At 38.9% G+C, this 20481-nt stretch overlaps 1 protein-coding gene across 2 annotated transcripts in view; it reads right to left on the bottom strand.

The window, feature by feature from the left end:
- Nucleotides 1-1767: 1767 nt before the first annotated feature.
- The window catches only part of LOC130184742 (neurabin-2-like), a 30209-nt gene continuing 11495 nt past the window's right edge, over nt 1768-20481 (bottom strand). For both annotated transcript variants that reach the window (XM_056400782.1, XM_056400783.1), the window contains 10 exons: nt 15507-15639; nt 14076-14196; nt 13436-13540; nt 12910-13045; nt 10798-10941; nt 10605-10658; nt 10276-10407; nt 8923-9020; nt 8742-8838; nt 1768-7939 (listed from right to left, as the gene is read on the bottom strand). In XM_056400782.1, the coding sequence (XP_056256757.1) occupies nt 7886-7939; nt 8742-8838; nt 8923-9020; nt 10276-10407; nt 10605-10658; nt 10798-10941; nt 12910-13045; nt 13436-13540; nt 14076-14196; nt 15507-15639 (1074 nt within the window). In that variant the 3' untranslated portion in view covers nt 1768-7885. The remainder of the gene's footprint in view (nt 7940-8741; nt 8839-8922; nt 9021-10275; nt 10408-10604; nt 10659-10797; nt 10942-12909; nt 13046-13435; nt 13541-14075; nt 14197-15506; nt 15640-20481) is intronic.

The raw sequence follows: 20481 nt of genomic DNA, 5'->3' as shown, positions 1-20481 counted from the left end.
TACTATGTCGTTTTTATGACCTTTTATGCCTAACTATACTATGTTGTTTTTTTGATTTTTTATGCCTTACTATACTGTGACGTTTTTTTTTACTTTTTATGCCTTAGTATACTATGACGTTTTTAACACTTTTTATGCCTAACTATACTATGTCGTTTTTTTAATTTTTCATGCCTTACTATACTATGTCATTTTTATACCTTACTATACTATGACGTTTTTAACACTTTTTATGCCTTACTATACTATGACGTTTTTAGCACTTTTTATGCTTTACTATACTCTGTTGTTTTTATGACTTTTTATGCCTTACTATACTGTGACGTTTTTTTGACATTTTATGCCTTACTATACTGTGAAGTTTTTAAGACTTTTTATGCCTTACTATACTATGACGTTTTTATGCCTTCCTCTACTATGTCGTTTTTATGCCTTTTTATGCCTTACTATACTGTGACGTTTTTTTGACATTTTATGCCTTACTATACTGTGAAGTTTTTAAGACTTTTTATGCCTTACTATACTATGACGTTTTTATGCCTTCCTCTACTATGTCGTTTTTATGACTTTTTATGCCTAACTATACTATGTCGTTTTTTAATTTTTTTTGCCTACTATACTGTGAAGTTTTTTTTACTTTTTATGTCTCATTATAGTATGACTTTTTTTTTTTATCCCTTTTCATGCCATACTATACTATGTTGTTTTTTTTTAACTTTTTATGCCTTACAATACTATGACGTTTTTATGCCTAACTACACTATGTTGTTTTTTTTTTTTTTTTATGCCTTACTATACTATGTAATTTTTCTGACTTTTTATGCCTTACTATACTATGACTTTTAAAAGAAATTTTATGCCTTAATATAGTATGACGTTTTTATGACTTTTTATGCCTTAATATACTATTAAGTTTTTAAACTTTTCTATGCCTTACTATACTGTGACGTTTTTTTTACTTTTTATGCCTTAGTATACTATGACGTTTTTAACACTTTTTATGCCTTACTATACTGTGACGTTTTTAAGACTTTTTATGCCTTACTATACTATGATGTTTTTATGCCTTACTATACTATGTCGTTTTTTTACTTTTTATGCCCTACTATACTATGATGTTTTTATGCCTTACTATACTATGAAGTTCTGATTACTTTTTATGCCCTACGATCCCATGACGTTTTTTTTATTGCTTATGCCTTACCATACAATGTGATTTTTATACCTTAGTTTACTATGATGTCTTTAAGACTTTTCATGCCTTACTATATTGTGACGTTTTTTTTAAATTTTATGCCTTACTATACTATGACGTTTTTATGCCTTCCTCTGCTATGTCGTTTTTATGACTTTTTATGCCTAACTATACTATGTCGTTTTTATGACTTTTTATGCCTAACTATACTATGTCGTTTTTTTGATTTTTTATGCCTTACTATACTTTGACGTTTTTTTTACTTTTTATGCCTTAGTATACTATGACGTTTTTAACACTTCTTATGCCTAACTTGCCTATGTTGTTTTTTTAACAAAAAACAACATTTTTTTTGTGACGTTTTTTTTAAAGTTTTTTTGCCCCTTATGCAAATGAGCTGGATACAGACGTCCTCCTTGAAGGCAGTAGAGTGGGATCACTGAACTGTACCTACTCTACTACTCCAGTACTCTGGACATTATAGTTACAGAGAAGATAGTAAGAATACAGGTACATAAACATTTGTGAAGGAACACACACAAAGTCAATGAACATGAAAATAAAGTTTCCTCTCTTGTGTCTTGTTCAACATATATTTATTTATTAATGCTGACAGACAGGTATTGGTTCAGACAAACATGGTGGCATCAACTGTAGAACAGAACCAGGCAGAGAAGGAAATCTGTTTCAGACCTGAGACACTCTCAAAGGTCGCTCAGCTTACACACTGTCAGATTGTCCTGCTCACAGTGTTTGGCACCGCTCAGTCCATGATCACTCATTTAGCATACCACATGACACCTAATTCTGATTTAATCAATCTATGAGAAGAAGTCAAGCCATGGGTTAATATTATAAAAAAGTGCTAAAATGCCATGGAGTTTGCGTGTTGAATCATAATAAAACGATGCAAACGGAAAATTCCAACAAAAAATTAGTTTTAAAAAATCGTCTTAAATACCATATTTTCTGTAACTGAACATTTTCACCAGTTTTTCCAGATTCTTAAACATTACATGAGCACAAGTCTACAGGCATCTGTTCTACTAATCCTATTGGCTCTGGCTGTGAAGTGTTTAAAGACTGGTCACCAGTGGTTACAGGACAGAGTTTTCTAGTTTTCCACCCTGAGCATCAAAAAGCCAGTCATTGCATCAACAAAGTCAAAAGAAACTAGACTTTTCAGCAGGTATAACGGGGTCCAAACCCCTTAATGCAATTCTGACCAGGAGGCTCATCAACACAAGGGGAATAAGGAAGCTGTGATAATAGGGTGCTGGTGGTGGAACACACGTCTGTACACTTGGACAGGCTACTCTCAACAATCATGAACCTTTAACCCTGAAGCAAGGCACTAAACCCCATCACCTGCTCCTACAGAGCTGCTCAGAGGCCACCAGTGGGGCAATGGGTTTTGTAAGACAGTTCCCAGAATGCAAAACAGGGGAAAGAACTGAATTTAATAAATAATTAAAACATAAGAAGTAATGAGAAATGTCATGGTGAAAGGCATCAATCTGTCTACAATCTGTAACAATAGGTAAATGCTGTAGTGCTACAATCCGTCAGTCATGGCAGTTTGTCTGTAATCACTGGTGAACACTCTTTAAACACTGGTAACCCTTATTTTGTTTTTTGTCTTTAATGCAGGTATGAGCGATGGGCAGACATGATGGGCAACAACTGTGACAGTCAGCTACAGCTAGCACACACACATTTGAAGGCTTTGTAAAGGCAAAAGCAGCATGTTTAACTAACGAGAAAAAGTCATCATAACAAGGCAAAGTGATCACTAACTGTGTTTAGATATTAAACCCAAAGTGACCAGGACTTGATTTGGTGATGAATCAGCAATTATACAGCTCGCGTCGGTTTGACATAGAGATAAAACTGTAATAAAAATAATAAAAATACTCAAGTGAGTCGCCTATGGCTGATTTTGATTCCTTTAAAAATGCTCTCTCTCTAACAGGATGATGTAAACATACTGCAAGTTCTAAACAAATACTTGGTGGTTTTTTTAAAAGAAAAAAATGTTGTTATGTCTGATTCAATATTGCATGAAAACATGACCCTTATACTGTGAGTCTGGAGTTGCTCCTCTTCGTCCTGTTCAAACATAATTACATAATGACAGGCGAAAGGAATGCAGCACAACAGAAGAATGATATATCCATTTGGTTCAAATTTCTCATATTCCTGTTTGTGACTAAATAATTCCCCGACACATCTTATACAAACTACTTCCTGTAGGTCACAGGTATCGATTCAGACACTTGGGCTCAAACAATTTGAGGGAAACTTGCCATTAGAGTTGGGGTGAAGTCTGCTGCGGGTAAGGACAGATTTGTCAACGCAAAACAAGCATGGAGAGCAAATACCTCAACATGTAAAGGGACAACAAACAATGATTCTAGCTAACAGTTTGTAAGTGTGGTAATGCAACATTGATTTCAAATTTAATTACAAGCAGAATTGCTTTATCCACATATATATTTGTGATTTGTTAAAGTTATTTTGTGTTTGCAAGATATTAAAACAAACATTTTTTTTTTTTTTTTTTTAAATAGTTTTAACAGAACTAGTTTACAGCCATGCTAGTGGCTCTGTTCTGTACTTGGACACAGTAGTGTATTTAGCTAAATACTAATGTTAGCATGCGATTACGCTCACAGTGATGATGCTAACATGCTGATGACAGGTTGGCAGGATTCAACTTTACCATGTTAATACAAATAGAGGTCTACTACAATGCTCATATTGGACAAATCAATATTTTTTCTTGATCTGATGGTGGCACTAGATGAAAAGTCAGAGGATCACCAAAGTTATTATGCTTCATCCTCTGGCCACAATGAATGTTCCTACAAAATTTCATGGTAATCCATCCAACAGTTATTGAGATACTTCAGTCTGGACCAAAGCAGTGGACCGACCGACAAATAGACACTAGCATGGCTAAAAATAACATGCACTGCACAACATGATTTTGTTTTTGCGAAATTTGATCTCTGCTCTCCACACAGACCTAAAGTTAATTTTTTATGTCCTTAACTTCTCTGTATCTTACAACAGGGGTAAAACTCTCAACCAAAAATGTTTGTATTCAGTTAGAATTAGTAGCCTAATTTATTGTTTCTAATTCAGCATTTTCAATGGATGCAACCTAATGGGAGCTTGCCAGCAAGCTGTATTGCCTTGATTAACACATTCATGAACTCACAATAATCATGGTGGTGAATGACAACACTAGAGCAGCAAAACACACAATCGGGCCATTCAAAACTTTGTATAAATTACTTGTGTTGCACACCGCCTTACTAAGCACCATTTCACCATCATCCATATACCAATATGAACCATATATATATATATACCATATATGGAACATCAAACAGCCATCATCAACTACTGGGTAGAGTCAAATCAGAATAATTAGATGTATAACTGTCTAAACATACAGACTGTATTGTTACCACAGAGTCACAGTTCAATCCCTAACAGTCAATATGTCCATCCTCTATATAGAGAATGAAATAAATTGCGATTAATTACCGTTTCAAAAGTGACAATCTAAGTGGCAAATTTTAGGTGCAAGCATTTTCAAAAACTTTCTTTGTGCTGTGTGTTTCAAAACTTCTTGCAACTTATTGAATTTATCTGATCCAATAAAAATATTTGTTTGGGATAAAAAAAGAAGTGTTTAGATGACCTTTCATGACCACATCAACATGTTTGTATTCAACCTATATTTGGACTACGTCAGGCATATATGTATCACTAACTTAATTCCATTTTCTAAAGTCATAATACTGGCACTGGGACATTTTACTCTCCTCCTAATGTAAGATGTGCAGAGTGTGTTTACATGCACACTGTTTTCTGAATAACACTGTAGCTCAAATCCATGTGAAAGTTGTTAGACAAACATTTCTCAGAGGCAAAACTATCCTGATACGTTAGCATAGAAAGGCTCCGCTAGCTAACTAGAAAAGTCAAATACTGACTGAAATATCAATTAAAAAAAAACTTTCATTCATGACAATTGTATATTACGCTTTTGGGAAGCCTGTAGGCTAAATTAGCATGTATCACTACAAGCAAGTTTGTTCAGTCTAGGCTAGATGACCTAGATTACTTAGTAGAGCTCTTACAGTCTGACTGATAAATTGGCCAATGAAAGGCCATAATAATTTGAATATTTCACTAGTTTTGACATTTGACTCCTTCTGAATACATAATTGAAGGGTTAGGGGTTAGGGCTTTTTGCTTTTTTGCTCCCATTTATCAGCCTGGCAATTTATTTGCGAGGCTTTAACACGTATATTAAGTATCCAGTTGTGGTTAAAACTTCATAGTTTGGTATAGAGTTGAGTTGCTTACAGAGAAATGTAATCATTATGGCCATGGGCAATATTATTAGTTGATATTAGCTGATAAGTAACAGGAAGTAATAAGTCTGAGGTCACGCAGAAACAGTATTCTCATTAAATACTTTGCAGAGCGCTGACAAATTTATTTTTCAACTGTAAAATGTGTCAGGACATATCTTGATCACAGTTCTTTCATAACCAAATCTCCTTTTGTGGAGCTCCAGGCTGTACTTTTGTCAGACTCATTAAGAGGATGACTCATGCAGCTGTTGCTCTGAGTTTACCTTGTGTTCCTGGAGAAGTCTGGTAGGAACAGACAGTCATGAGTGAATTTTACCTACAATATTTCATATGATTAACTGGAACTGTTTTCAAGACATCTGTGAATCAGCTATGGATTTGCTATGTGTAAAAATATTTGCAATATTTAAAGACCAAGAGGGGACCAGGGATGGAACCACCGAAGAGAAAACATCACCTACAACTACTGAAAAACTTCTAACAGTTATTCTATTGATGCTACTTTTCAAGGTAAAACAACATATCAAATACAGTGATAATCAACGGCATCAGCTGTTAGTAAAGGCTCCTTAACTGTATTTATGTAAAAATTAGAATACTGTCCAATACATTGTGATCAGAACTCTCCAATATCAATATCTGGCACAAAGATCTATCATTGGTTGGGAATTTTTGTCTCTATGGCTCCACCCACTTAAATTTAACTCAAACATTGAGATTATTTCTGAAGTTCTGCCTCAAAGAAATGTTTGAACAGCGGACACTAAAACATTCACGTCAGGAGATCCTGATGTACATATCAGATGTTTCTCAATATAGGACGTTAGTGACTATTCTCACTTTACCCTGCAGCCCGAGTGCAGGAAACTATGCAGCAGATGCATAGTGGAAGCTGCACACGAAATAGCCTCATAACACTGGTATATTCAAGTGAGCATATTCATTTTTTTTTGTGATCTGGATAAGAGCAAATTTCTGAAAACAGAACGCAACGTTTCCCTGCACCAACTCAAGAATATAGTACATGACTATCCCGAATAACAGGATGTTGGAATGCATGTAAACCCACAGATACTGTAGTAAACACCAACAAATATACACCATTAGAAGCTCTATAAGCACATATTAGACTATTCACACCCTGTCTGCCACTGATGTTGAGAGAGAAGAGATGAAACAGACTGAAACTGGGCTACTGAACCACTCAACCTTCCACAGCAAGACGTTACCACTCCCTCACTGCACCGCTTTACTCACCGCTATCAGACCCACTTAATTGCTTAAGCCATTTAAACACTTTTAAATACATGTATAGAATATATACAAACAGTATGCCACCAGTTCAGACCTGAAATGCACGCTTCTGCCTGATTCCTTCCATCACTCGCAGAGAATTAGACTGGAAAAGATAAAACAAAGGCTGGGGGCGGGGCGTTCTTCTGTTATTTACCAGTTTTTGCCACTCATCAGAAATTTGTCGGCCATTTTGTTTCATAGTTTTCATAGTGTGGTGGCTATTTCCTTTTCAAAGTTAGTTTTTGTCATGGTGTGTCATCACTACAGAGGTTCCACTTCAGAATAAGAGTTGTGTCTTTAAAAATGAGGTGGACACTTAGTTCTTGATTTCGAAATGACCCAACGCCATGTAACAGAAAAACACGTTTGTCCTCTTCGTAAGAATCCAGTCCAGTCCCAAAAAAAATTTAAGAGATGGTTCAACGACCACGCAGTTCAAAAGAAGTACGACAACAAAATGACCTTCGTCCTTTCTTGTTTTGTTCCCATTTATTCTGCATTTGTCCCCTCTGTCACTCTATAAAGCACTTTGTGACAAGCCTGTTTATTAAAAGCGCTTTTTTTAAAATAAATCTGAATCAATCGCAGAGTCCTGGTACAATACAGTTAATGAGGAGAGGAGAAGTGAAAACAGATCATCCATAAATGATGTACGAGTTGTTGAATGTGGTTTCCGTGTTGATTGCCAAGCCGGTTGCCAGGAAGACACACAAGGAGGATTCTGGGTATTACAGAAGGTGCATTCTGGGATTGGTTATTGACTGACGGAGCTCTAAGCTGCTGGCAAATGGTAGATGAGGGATTGCTTTTCCTCTTTGTATGTCACCCTCCTCGTCCTCTCTCTCTTACAGTTGTCATCCTTGATATTCTTTTAGTTTTCCCCCGCCGTTCCCTGTCTGTGCAGTAAATGGTTGATTGGAATAAAATACAGCCCCGGTCAGAATGAAGGCAGAGCTCCTCCTCTTTGAGTCACAGAAAGGAGGTAGGAAGTAGCAGCAGTCTAGGAGGGTTTGGGAGTCTTCAGGGCATCCACTTTGGTCTCCAAGTCTGTAATCTGTGGAAACAACAACATAGTGGATGATAACTAAACACATATGAACTATATCAAACTTTAAAAGTGACTTGTTTCGCGATTAAGGGCTCAGTGCATTTTGGGGGTGTCAGGACACGTTTAGGATCAGAAAGAATACGTTATAGCTGGGCATTGAGTTTTTGTCATCACAATAATACATACAATAATCTGTAATTAAACAGTGCTATAAGTAAAATAAAAGTGTGGTCTTTTCATGTTGATTTTTTTTTAAATTTCAGAAATTATTTTTAAAAGTTTCTCACTTCTTTAAAAGTAACAGTTCTATTCTGTCTGGAGACATCACTAGAAATTTGAACCTGGACAACCTTTATCACATAATGTTGCTCATCGCAGCCACATCACACTGTGGAGCTCCAGGCTGTACTTTCCCTCAGACTCATTAAAACGATGATTCACACACAGTTGATGCTCTCAGTCCCCTGGTAGGACTGGTAGGAACGGACAGTCATGACTGAGTTATTCATGTTTTTCATGGGAACTGTTTTCAACGTGGCTGTGGATCAGCACTGGATTTGCTATGTGAGAAAATATTTGCAATATTTAAAAGACCAACAGTAGACCACTGAAGAGAGAACATCACCCACAACGACTGAACACAAACTTCTGACGGATAAAATTGTCTTCTTTGTAACTTGGGTAAACAAACTCTTACAAACCAGGGGAACCCGTTTGGATAAACGTTGTGCTTCAAGCTCCGTGTGAGAAAATGCAAATATAAACACAATAGAAAAACAAGGTGAAATTAGAAGTGTATTTTATTTACCTTTTCCTGCAGGTTGTCCGTCTCTTCTTTGTGTGTTGCCTCGCTCTCTTCTTGCGCCCGACGCTGTGCTGTCTCCTTCTTCAGGTACTCGATCTCCCTACAGTGCACACACACACAAACACATTAAAGTTTTGGTATCATTTACTCCTCTCAGACCTTTGTTTTGTCCCTCCTTCCTTACTTCTGCTGGTATTCTTTGATCAGTCTCTTGGCTTTGCTGTATTTCCTCTCGAGGGTTTGGTACTGAGCCTGGGTTTCTTTCAGGTGTTCATCCACCGCCTGGAAACACACACGCACGAACACACACACACACACACACACACACACACACACACACACACACACACACACACACACACACACACACACACACACACACACACACACACACACACACACACACACACATACAGACAGACACTGTCAGTAAATGAAAACAACTAGTTTCTGAGAGACTATAAACCCATCAGTAGGGCTTTGGCACTGATTTCCTGATTCAATTCGATTCTAACTATGTGTCTCATATTGTCTCTATTAAGCAACTCATTAACTGAAATTAGTTGGAACAGTATGGACAATAGGGACAGTAACTCATACACACAAGTGGAGAAAGTTATGGTTTGTTTGGGCATGGAACATCTTATGAGGTCGGTAAATTTTTATCTTTCTTTATAGCTACAATATTTTCTAAAGCTAACCATAGGCAGCGCCAGGACGTCACACCTGGGGAGAATACGAGTCAGCAGTTCTCAAACATTATGAATTTGTGGGGGAGCGGGTTGTCTTAGGTGTGCAGTGTTTGGGTCATACAGCCCAGGTGCAAAAGGACAGGATGAGGTGAGCAGAGATATAATGGTCTGGTTATTATTAAACGTGTCAGCCAGTCACACCTCTGGTCTCAAAGCGCTGACGACTCAACAAACTGAAGAATCGGCTTCTGTCTTATGTGGTCTGGATGTTGCACAGCTGCATGACTTGAACCCACAACATGTCGTTGTTTTTTTTTATAACAGTTGATTAATGGCAATAGAAATGATGAACAAAATGTCTGGTGAAGCTTCTTATAGGATTCTATCAATCTAACGCTCTTTCAGTCTTTCTTCTACTGTATCTCAGGTCAAATCACAGCAGTGTTTGCACCAATACGCATTTCATAAACAGGACCAATGGAAAAAAAAGAAGGGTGATGACGCACAGGATTAATGAGCTCCAGTAATCCGATGTCTCCGGTATGATGCAGAATACTGAGCTCTGACTGACCATTCTGTGTGTAGAGGTGTGTGTGTGTGTGTGTGTGTGTGTGTGTGTTTAGTCTGCAGCAGCTTGGTGTCATTTTCAGGTGATTTAATCGAGGTAAACACGGTGGATGGTTGTGCATAATGGCAGTGTGCCCTGGTGTGGCACTTCTGAAAACAGAAGATTTAAGATTTATCAACATGTCTGTTGTCGTGCTGTAAATAATCAGGAAAAAAACCAAACCTTTGATTCATGAGTCACCTCCTTCGCTTTCATTGTTTATTCTCTAATAAATTACCTTACACAGGGACTGTGCCTCCATCCAGTAGCCCTCCAGTTTCTCCATCCTCTCTTTACTGTCCCGGATGTTTTGCTCCAACTGAGCGCGCTCCATCCGCCAACGCAACTTATCCTGCTCTGCGTGAGCCAGCTGGAGGCGAGGGGGTCAGCGAGGGAGGGAGGAGGTGGCATGTGGGAGGTAGAGCAAACGTTAAATCATCGTTCAGCCAGAAAAAGAACTGATGTTATGCTAGTGTACATTCTCCACTGCAGTACAGTATCACCTGGTTATTTCAGTGCATCTCATTTCTGCTTGTTAAGATTGGATTGAACGTTAAGTCGTCTTACCTTTCTCTTTAGCAGCTGGATCTCCGCCTGGGTTACTGCATGTTTAATCTGGAGCTACAGCCACAGAGAGAGAGTATAAAAAGAAAGATGAAAACCGATAAGGCTAAAACTGGGGAACAGATAAACTACGAGAGAAATAAATGAATAAAACAATTACACTCAGGATCTAAATGATCGAAATCACATATAATACCTCCTTGAATTTGTGGGCCAGCTTCTCGGGGTCCAGCTCCACAGGAGACAACATTTCCTGGTTCTCCGCCAGGTCGAAAACCTCAATGGAGTTTGGAAACACAGGACTCATCTCCTCCTCTTCGTCTGTCGCATATTCACCCGTCTGCAGGAAGAGATGTGGATAGATAAAAATAAAAAAAAATTTAATAATTGCAATACTTTGCAATTATTAAATTTAATTGCAAAGGGTTTTTATTTTAATATTTTTTGTATTGTGCATTTGCTTTCTTGCTGAGAGAGAGATGAAAAAAAAAATTGATACCACTCTCCTACGCATGATGTAAATATGAAGCAGCAGCCAGTTAGCTTATCTAAGCATCTTTCTCTTAACAAAACAGGGAGAAAAGGAATCAGAAATCGGCCTACATGCACCAAAAAAGCTAACATGTCTTACATTTTGTTTCATTTCTGTACAAAAAACAAAATGTACAAATGACACATGGCTTTACAGTAGTGTTAATGAGCTTTTGAAGTGTTGGTAGGCCGATTTTGTCACCTTTGTGCTAAGCTAAGCTAGCTGTTTTCACCATTTCCTGTTTTGGTGATAAGCAAACCAGCAGCTAGCGTTAGCTTGGGAGTGGTATCGAGAAAGTATTTCCCAAAACGTCAAACAAATTCCTTAAAATGTAACTTGAGGATAACAGCAATATCAAACTCCCAGTTCCGGTCCTTTCTCTCTTTATAAGCTGCTGTATAATTTAATTTGAAGGAGCATATGTCAAATAAAATGGTATAAATGGCAGCTAGCCTGAAGCAGACCACATAGGTATTAAATTACAAATGAACTGAAAGAAGAAAGCTCTTGCTGGTGGTTCAGACTTCACCTTCTGAAGTGTAACCACCTCCCACTCAAAGGTTCAACACAATCGATAACAGTCTGCCAATCATTTGTCTTCTTCTTCTCCTCTACATTACAAAATAAATGATCTTTACATTAACTCATATCTGTCCAGCTTGACAGCAACTTGACTGCTGACAAAAATGCAGTAACGAAAATATAGTATTGCACTTATATATATCATTCTACTCTATTCAACGACGAGCTAGCTTTCTAACTGCATCTGCAATTAGGCAACATCGAACCTGACTGCATGCCGTCTACATCAGTATCCTCTGCTGAATCGTTCACTCACAAGTCCCCCGACATCGTAGAAGAGCAATAGTAAAATCCTGCAGCCCTCCTTTAAATGTATATATTCTACATTCAGTGTGCATTGTGAATTATTATGCGTTATAACCTACATCTAATTTATGTAATATCATTTATTTGTATATATTAATTTATGATTTGGTCGGATTCTTTGTTCGTTGATTTTTAAGTAGTTCAAGAAATTCTATCATGAACTCTTTGGGTCATCTTTGGACAGTGTTTATGTTGTATAAATAACAGGACAGGCTGGTGGTTGTAATCCCTGTTTAGATGAATGATGAGCTGGGCTGCAGCCAGGATTTGAAGGAGACCATTATGGGTAGTAAATGTGACTGTCTTCAATGCTATGGTGCTGGACTGGTCATAAGGAATAGCAGCTGTTCAGTTGCACTGGACTACCTTATTTAATGTCTAGTAGAATTTACATTCAGTTACATTCAGAAGAAGTAAATATATTTCAGTGGTTAACTGTTATATCCTTTTCATGGTTCTGAAACACTCCAGCATTATGTGGTAACTGTTGTAGTGTCTGACTGTGTGTTACCCTCTCTGGCCACAAGATGGAGAAGTTGGGCTGAGTTGGAAACTACAGGCCACGTGGTGGCATACAGACGACATTTTGTCATACACACACAGAAAGACACACAACACAACACAATGTATCTTTCTCTAGTCTCTCTCTCTCTCAATCCTCCCTCTCTCGATTTCCCGCACCGAATGAACTCTCAAGCTGACACAGCAACATCAGCTGAAGATGTTCTGAGTTAATAAATGTGGCTTGAAAAAAGCTGCTCCATAAACACACGTCTGAGAACCTTAGGATTTTTTTAGGTCTTGTTTTATTCAGTCTTGTGTATGTTTGTGTGACACTGTGTGTGTGTGTGTGTGTGTGTGTGTGTGTGTGTTAGACGTAGCATGTACCTCTTCATCATCGTCCATGTACTGTTTGTATCTCTGCTCCATCATCTCTCTCTGCCATCTCTCCTGTTCCAGAGTCTGCTGGATCAGCTGAGCCACTTCGCTCTGCTCCCCCGGCTTCTCTCGGCCAATCACAAACCTGGAAAACATTCAACACGCACCAGTAATAAACCTGAAAATATTCAAATTCCGTCAATCAAGTTAAAGAACTCAAAACACACAGTTATGAATGTGAGAAGTTCAAACACAGAGCAACTGTAAACCTGAAAACATTTCACACCCTTAAATCACAAACATTAAAACCATCAAACTGCAAACCAGAGCACAAAAAACATGCACACAACACAAACCTGAACATTTCAGCACATACCAAAGAAAAACCTGAAAAATATGCAGCTTATATCACAAATCTGCAAATAAATACATTTCTTTTTGTAGATTTAGCAAATCAAATGATCTATTAAGGAAAGAGAGAGTAGTGTGTGTGTGTGTGTGTGTGTGTGTGTGTGTGTGTGTGCGTGTGACAGACCTGACAGTGCCGGTGGTGTTGCGGAGGACGGAAGCAGCAAAGCTCTGAGTGACGCCGACGAGGCTGGTCCCATCAACCTCCACTATCAGATCATTCACCTGGATCCTTCAAACACACACACACACACACATATGGAGAATTTACTTGCGTGGAAACAGAGGAATGAACGGAGCACTGCATTAAACATACATGGTTATTTCATATTATCGACACATGGAGACAAACATTGGAGGTTGCCACTTGCCACTTGCAATCACCCAGTTTAACTTTAAAGTATTTGAAACCCAACTAAGAAGAACGCTACAAAAAACTACCAATGCCTTCAGTTGGTTCATCTGTCACATGATCATTGTCTCGTAGGTCGTACTGGTTCCTCGGGAGTCTCACCTCCAGCCACTCAGTTAATGCTAAGCTTGGCTAAACATTATCTCAACCTCCGTCAGTCTTCCCAACTCACCTTGATAAAGACGGCAAAGAAGCGTAATTTCCCAAAATGTTCAACTATTTCTCGACCATGCTTTTTCTTTTCAGTCAGATTTCTACACGTCATTGATAAGACGATTGATGAGATAAGTTTGATAAAGAGCTCCAGTGTGAACCATGTATAGACAGACCGTGTTTAGACAGCAGAAGACCTTACCTGCCGTCTCTCTGCGCAGCTCCACCCTCGGTGACCGTCTTAACGAAGATCCCCAGTTTCTCCAGACCCATGTCAGCTCCTGCACCCATACCTATGATACTGATACCCAGACCATCACTGTCTGAGAGACAAACACACACACACACACACACACACACACACACACACACACACACACACACACACACACACACACACACACACACACAGAGAGAGAGAGAGAGAGACACAATATAAATATTGAAAATGAAAGTATTGATGTGTATCTTGAATTATAGTATTATAGTATAATGTCGCAGTGTTTCTCAAATTAAAACATAGAGCAAATAAATAATAAAAAATAAAAATAAAAAGGAATCATGTAGCTGAACACACTCATGATGTTCTTTCTAAAATGGAAATCAAATGTCAAAATTGTCAAAAGTTCCTACAAATGTGTTGCACTTGCAGGTTTCTTTGCTTTCAGCTTGTGTCCAGTTAAACACCACGGAGTCTGGAGACTGGGCCGCTCTCCATCATGTGAAGCCTCCGTCTAGTTCTTTTATTCTGTTTTGGCTCATTATCTTGCAGGAGGATGAACCTCTAACCGACCAGTCTGTCTTCCTCTGTCACAGTCCTACTTCCTGCAGCACAGTACTGTCCTAACAACGCATCGGAGGGTGAAGTAACACAGTTTGTTCCGGCGCTGCCTTCGTACAGACAGAGGGGTTTGTCAGTAATCAACACGTAGGAATCGTTTGCATCAACTTTCTTTATTAACTTCCACTGCTGCGGGAAAGCTGGACGTTCACTGATTCCTTCATCTCTTAAAGATTTACATGATTTTTCTTTACACTGGGCAGTTTACCACTTACCTTTGTTTAACGTCAATCACTCGACTTGAGCTGCTAAAATTTCAATAAAAACTGGAAAAATAAGGGAATATAATAAGGTTCTAAAACTTTTGACCAGGACTGTATATCCTTATTCTTAAGAATCATATTATTACATGTAATCAGAAATATACATTGTATAGATTCAGAGATCACTGCTCAGTAGACTGATGTATTCATTTGTGGTTTATCCATATTGTACCCTTATAGTAAGTGTGCTGCGGCAGTCAAACCAATAATATATTATGTCCATTTTCTATTTTACTAAACATTGGTGAGTATTAGTTATTATGCTGTTCTGAGAGCAGCCGTCATGGATGGTTGCTGGTTCAAATCCATTGCCTCTAGAATTACTAGCTGCTAATTAGGCTAATCCACGCTAAATTTAATCCCATAAAAGGATAATGGAGTTGTCCGCTAACAGCACCCTGTCAGTTATTGTGTGCACATGTGTGTGTGTGTGTGTGTGTGTGTGTGTGTGTGTGTAGTTATATAAGAGGCTTGACTGAGTGACTCTCAATGATTGTTAAGATGTTTGTGTGTGTGTGTGTGTGTGTACCTTTCTCCAGCTCAACGGGAAACAGGTCCAGCTTCTCGACTCTCTTCTCCAGCTCGTACTCGGCCGAGGCCGCCATGGGGTCGACATCATCGTTACGTCGATCATAGTCTTCGTTAGAGTAGGTGGTAAAGACCTACACACGGGGCAAAGATCAAAGGTCAGATGGCCTCAGTCTCTCATTTTTTGCATAACTCCTAATGACCTGTTATACAAACCAGTGATTTTCTACATAGTGAACAGGGGCATTCAGAAGGTTCCAGCTAACAATGACACAGTCAAACACACTTCCCATGTTATAAACAGTTGTACAGTGGTTCCTCATTGCATATCATTAGCACACATGTGCTTGTCAGCCAATAAGTGACCTGTAATTAACCAGCTCTACTACCTCCAATAGCTCAAATACCAGCACTGTCAGTGTGGCAGCACGTCTGCATTTGACCGCAGGGATGTTCAGAGGCTGAAAGAGGCTCCATCCCACTCTGGCAACTGTACATTTAAAAGACTGGACCAGCAGCTGGTCTGCACCAGTTTGCACTTATATTCCATTAGAAGGAAGAGAACGCAGGAGAATAACCTACATGATAGAGATCTGCAACATTTTCCCTCTTATGGGATATAATCACAAAATACAGGTATATATTTCAGCTTTTCCCTCCTCCCAACTCTTCTCCCGCTCTTTATCCCCCCCGCCCCCAAATCTCCTCCAAAAAAGGTCAGGAGAATCTGTCTCCCTGCTGACCATCTCTGTGATCACGTGGCTTGGTTTCCACAGCAACCACAGGCTTGCCCAGCATGGGTTTGGCAGGGGCACTGATTTGCTCTCTCTCCCTGTCCCTGTCTGGCAGATATGCTAATGTGTGTGTGTGTGTGTGTGTGTGTGTGTGTGATATACATAGAGAGACAGAGCCAAAGGCTTCTATGTGTAGGAGGTGCTTGTTACAGGATTAACATACCCCTGAATGTAGAAGACAGGCGTGTACACACACAAACACACACACACACACACACACTCTGACAAACAGGGTCTGAGGGTGTGATTGTTAAACTCCTTCCTGTTGTCATATTTCCTTCCTGTTGAGTAACTTTAAAGCTGTGCCTGTGCGTGTGCATGAAGCTTCAGAGCGTTCCCAGCAGACATCAGGAACACACAATCTCTCAATCTCAGTCTAAGACCGGTTTATTTTACCAACATCTGTTCACATTTTGCCTGGTGGGCAACAATAAAAATATTCCCAATTACCTGTTAGTAGTTCCTGTGACTTTGACACTGAAGAAAACATGATGATTCTCAGGTAAGTTCTGGAGTTATTCCTTTGCAATGTACATACGAAATAATGCAATCAAATCAAATTGAATATAAAAATATGTTTAACATGGCTGTGTGTTCAGATTAGACACATTTATGACGATTAAGTGTCAGTTTGTCAGGTTATAGCAGCATAACTAACCTCCATGAGCTGTGTCACAAAAACTTCTGCTGCTGTAAATGTTGATAAATGGACACAATAATATTACAAAAAGCATTTCATCGCTTATTTGTGACAGTTTGCAAGTGTTTTGACTTTTAAAATGTGTACATGGTATGGGGGCATCTGGGGGTCTAAGAACTGAAACAAACTGACCCGGTTTACAAACTCGGCCTGTGAAATTATTGGGAGAGAGCAGAAACAGCTGGAGTGTGTATAGAGACTGCAGATGAAACAGAAAAGTTGCGTGTTATCCTTTGTATCCATTCTTTAAAAGAATTCACAGAACTGCCCTCGGGAAGACGCTGTAGAGCCGCAACAGCAACCAAAAACATTTACATAAAGTCCTTTATACCAAGTGCAATCAAAACATCATTCACACTAGAATCATGTCCATTATTGTTGTTTGTTCTGTGCCTGTTGTTCAATAAATATCATCATTATATAATATTTATGGTGTTTATACCATTTTCTTTTTCAGATAACTAGTCTATATCATGCATCTGGACTTTATTTTGTTGCTGCAACACTTTGATTTGACAGTAGGTTATAAACTTCACCATTACTGAACTGTGAAATTGACAATAGTTCAAAAAGTTCAAAATGAACAAACCTATGTGCAGTGAAATGCACTAAACAATCAGCCCTCATCAACGACACAGCTGAACTGGAACTGAATTGGTGGAAAAACAAGATATGGACATTATAAAAGAGGTCAAATGTCAAAAACACTTGGGAGCATCAGGTCAGTGTGTGAGTGCCTTTTTCCTGACACAAGTCTATAGAACAGATCAGATAATAATAGATATTCAGTTTCATTAGAAACATTGCTATCAACACTGGCTAACAATAAGTACAACCAATGAACACCAGTGCCTAAGGTAACATCTTTAAATCAAGTGAACGTAAAAGGCATTCAGTTTACAGAGAAATAAAACTGAGGAAAGCAGCAGCTCGTCACTTCAGTCACAAGACTGACATCAAGGTTTTATGCTTTTATTGCTACAATAAAATACATGTTAGCTTGGCTCTGCTCATGTGATGCTCTGGAACAAATTAGCTTAGCTCCCATTGCAGAGCCTGAGATGGACAACGTTTGATGAACATGAACTAAATGCTAATAATAATAATAATAAAGACGTTCACATTTTTGATTGAGAAATGTCTTCAACGATGAATTGATTATACAGTAAAATGTTTGTCAATTAATTCATTCAAAGAAACAAAACAAACAAAAACAACAACTAATCAATACTACACTTGAACAGTGAAGTCAGTGTTCAGATTGAACTTTATTTATCCCCACAGGCACTTAACATCATAAATAGACTGTTTATTGATTCAAATATGCCAGAAAGGGGCATTAATGACTTGTCGTGAACGGTTATATATAAACACAGCCTTCTGCATCCTGACTTTAAGATGTTTGGGTGGACTGGATCAAATACAAGGTAGAAGAACTTTTTCTTTTTTCTTTTTTTTTCTTACAACGCTGCCTCTTGAATGACAGCCTCTGCATAATCTGGCCCATCAAACACGAGCCACTGCTCCACTGGGCCAAAGCCAAGCCACAGAGAGCTCCAGCAGGAGGCAGGGTGAACCTCCAACAACAAGGCTGTGCTGCCTCTCTGCTCTCGTGGTTCTTTGTTTGTTGCTGCGAGTTGTGTCTTGACTCAAGGCCACATTAAATTACAACCAATCAAACACTCTAAAGAAAATTCAGGTCATCACATCAACAGCTGGATGGTGAGAGTGAAAAGTGTCTGTCTGTTAGACAGTAATCAGGACATCTGGGCAGGAGGGCTCACAGACTCTCAGTGTGGCCTGCAGCTGCTGTAATGACTGAACACATTTTAGCACCAAGTGTCATGTGTCTATGTGATGCTATAATTTAAATCTAAACTGACGGGTTATGCCACAATAACAAAAAAACAACAGTTACCACATAAGCAACGATAAAGAAACAAACAAAAAAAAAAAAAAATGAAATAAACACTGCAGCTAAAAACAGAAGCAGGCTAATCCATGTAGGCTGAGCAGTGAATTAGCCTGAGTCACTACGGTCAGGTGGATGTCAGACAGGTAACTGCATTCAACGGCAAGGCGGCTACCAGATAGTATTGTCCCTCAGGTTTTACGGGCACGAAACACAGCTTTACATTAGAGGAGCATTAACCCATTTTAAACAGAGATCCCACTTTACTGGCTGGCTACCAAGAAGTAGCCTGGCTCTTAAAACCCTGTCAAACTGCAAGTTGTGGTTTTTCACTTTGGTTTTTGTATGAATTAAAGAAACAAAATACAAAGTGTTACTACAACAGAAAACAACTTACTTATTAACTATTTTGATCAATTGTCTAAAGGGGTTATTTGTTCGTTTTCTCTGCCGTCAAACGTAATTTGTTGCCGGGAGCAGGTGGAGGTGATTGTCGCTTGACAAGAGCTTCGGTCATCGTTGTGTTTACAAGACTAGAGGTTATAATACTCCCTCTGAGCAGCGCTACACTTCAGGGCAGATTGGAGGCTACAGTGAATCTCTATCAGAAAGTGACGAGACCGGCCGGGGATAGCGCGTTAGCATGCTAACTTCAGTAGAAAAAAAAACCAACAACAACACAAAACAAGCCACATGATTGTATCACCCATTGTCCCTTTCACTATTTTATAATGTTTTATAGACTAAGCTAATAATCAATTAATCAAGAAATTAAGATAATTATTCGTTGTGCAGCTTAGATGGATGGGGTTCAGTCACAGTGGCCTTGTAATCTGTAACTGTGTACCACATACTGTATGTCTCCAATAGATTTTGTCACTTCTCTGCAATGTAACAAGATTTTAATTTTTGTAAATTCAACTGAGCGAAGTCGAGGTAATGTGATCTGACTTTCTTTTCCAACAAATCTCTCAACACGTAAAGGTGGGATCGGTGTGAAATGTACATCCCACCTGGTATTAACCACGTCAGTTTTGGTGACACGATCTCTGGATTTCTGGCCAACGTGCTGATCCAGGGAGCTCCTGAGACACAGGAGCTGTCAGGGATTCACCGTTATTCATGCTAACGGGCAGGGCTCAAGGCTCATGGGATACGCTGTTTCAGTCATCTTTGCCAGATTGTCGAAATGGACCGAAAAAACCACTATTGCACAGTTTATGCAACACAGGCCCTCTGATGTGCTTTGGTAAGTATTTGAAAAATGTTTCTAGCCGTGCAGATGTGCATGTCATAAAGCTGGAACACAGTATGAAGCAGGCGTCAGCAAAGAAGATAAAATTAAGTTCTGACAGATGGACGACGAGAAAAATTCAGACTGAGTCATATCTGGTGGTGACAAGTCTTCGGGCGTTGGCATTCTCCTGGGTTATAATTTGGTGGAGCTGAGGGAGACGCTGGCAGAAGAAACCCTCTCTAGGATGTACATTTCAAGCCAATCCCACCTCTATCTCATGTTCGGGCACTGATGGCACTGTAGTAGGAGGCCAGGTAACAGGTCTTCAGATGA

The sequence above is a fragment of the Seriola aureovittata genome, chromosome 17 (genome assembly GCF_021018895.1).
Source record: "Seriola aureovittata isolate HTS-2021-v1 ecotype China chromosome 17, ASM2101889v1, whole genome shotgun sequence".
Classification (NCBI taxonomy): domain Eukaryota; kingdom Metazoa; phylum Chordata; class Actinopteri; order Carangiformes; family Carangidae; genus Seriola; species Seriola aureovittata.
Note: the sequence above shows the minus strand (reverse complement) of the source record. Positions and strands in the feature narration are given on the sequence as shown.